Source organism: Mycetomoellerius zeteki, unplaced genomic scaffold, assembly GCF_001594055.1.
Source record: "Mycetomoellerius zeteki isolate Tzet28-1 unplaced genomic scaffold, Tzet1.0 scaffold249, whole genome shotgun sequence".
NCBI lineage: Eukaryota > Metazoa > Arthropoda > Insecta > Hymenoptera > Formicidae > Mycetomoellerius > Mycetomoellerius zeteki.
The window spans coordinates 81,761-83,355 of record NW_017257226.1 but is presented as its reverse complement, the minus strand read 5'-3'; the positions used below and the strand labels follow the sequence as shown (position 1 = coordinate 83,355).

The window sequence follows — 1,595 nt, the reverse complement described above, 5'->3', positions numbered from 1 at the left end:
AGAGCAACATTTGAGAAATCGTATCGTAGCTGCAGCGAACAGAATATCGCAAGAACAGTGCCTGGCTGCTACAAGAGCCGTGTTTGACAGATGCAATGCTTGTATTGCTGCAAGAGGTGCACATTTCGAACAAAATCTTCATTAAAAAGTTTATAAATAAAATAATTAAAATAATAAATTAAATATATTTTTTTCTTTTTTCGTGATTTCCTGCGAAACAAAGCAAAAAGGAGCATATGTCTATAGGACTTTTTTTCTTAGTTTTTTACTCCTCTACACGCTCCCGAAGTTTTGCCATTTAATTTGGAAACACCCTGTATAATAAATATTGTTTTTAATTAATAAAAGATGATGAAATTATTAAGAAATTAAATGATGCTACAGTAATGATCAAATTATGTATATGTTAGATGGTGTTACTGGAGTATTTGACATCGATCAACTCGTTGAGTTACTGGAAAGAGATAAAGCCAAGAACATCTTTGTCGCTTCCGTTCCCAAGGAGTACGCTTACGTGGACTACATCATTGTTGCAACTGGAAATTCACAAAAGCACATGAAAGCTTTAGCCACCTTTGTACGCAAGGTTTACAAACTGAAAAGATATGAAAATGAGTTGATACCTAAAATCGAAGGAGAGAAGTCAAAAGATTGGATGGCCTTGGATTTAGGTAATGTATTCTTTGAATTAGGAAATTATGTTTTATGTTTTAATAACTTACAATTCTCAATATATATAGTGATTGCCACAAGTTTTCAGTCAATAAGTAATAAAATTATATATATATCATACAATTATATACAAGTATATAATTATATATTAGTTTGTATAAATTTACACAAGTGTGTCTTTAATTATTTTTTAACATTTTATTTAGAAATCTAAAAATAAGATAATCTAGAAATGGGATAAAAAATGTAAGAAAATCATAATAAAATTATATTATGTATTTATACAATATGTAATATAATTATTTTCATCTTGTTTCTAAATTACCAAAATGTTGAAAAGTAATTAAAGACTAATATATCATTCTATGTAATTACTATATGTAAGTATTATAAGCTCTCCTCAAGCTTACTACTTATAAAGAATTGAAGTAGATAGATAATGTTAATAACTATAAAATAACTTCGAACTTATTAGAGCAATTTACAAAATTGTGCATCGTTTATATTGCAGGAAATATCGCTCTGCATATCTTATCTGTCTCTGCTAGAGAACAATACGACCTGGAGACTCTATGGACTGTCGGTTCGCAATACGATGATAAAACCAATGCATCTGAAGAATCGAGTATTATGGATCAGTATAACGCCTTTTTAGCTGATCTCCAACCGGCCGATGATGGTCGATGATTTATGCGCGTCTTTTAATGTAAAAATTCTAAATTAGTCTAATAAAAAAAATGATACAATTAATGAAGGTATTATTATCTCACTAATATCTCATAATAGTATTTATATTAGTATCTTGAATAAGTTCTCGCTGATTTTCCGTGAAATGTAATGCTTTATTTAAAAAAAGTCGTAAAAAACATGTCACTGAAAGTATTGTCCATCGCTAGCCACTACTTTTTCCCATCTTTCTGGCA

At 29.5% G+C, this 1,595-nt stretch overlaps 1 protein-coding gene across 1 annotated transcript in view; it reads left to right on the top strand.

The window, feature by feature from the left end:
* LOC108723649 (ribosomal silencing factor RsfS-like protein, 312) overlaps positions 1–1,420 on the top strand; it is a 2,561-nt gene extending 1,141 nt beyond the window's left edge. Inside the window, exons 2-3 of the mRNA XM_018449551.1 lie at positions 411–671; positions 1,184–1,420. Coding sequence (XP_018305053.1) covers positions 411–671; positions 1,184–1,359 — 437 coding nt within the window. The 3' untranslated portion in view covers positions 1,360–1,420. The remainder of the gene's footprint in view (positions 1–410; positions 672–1,183) is intronic.
* The last annotated feature ends 175 nt before the right edge of the window (positions 1,421–1,595 follow it).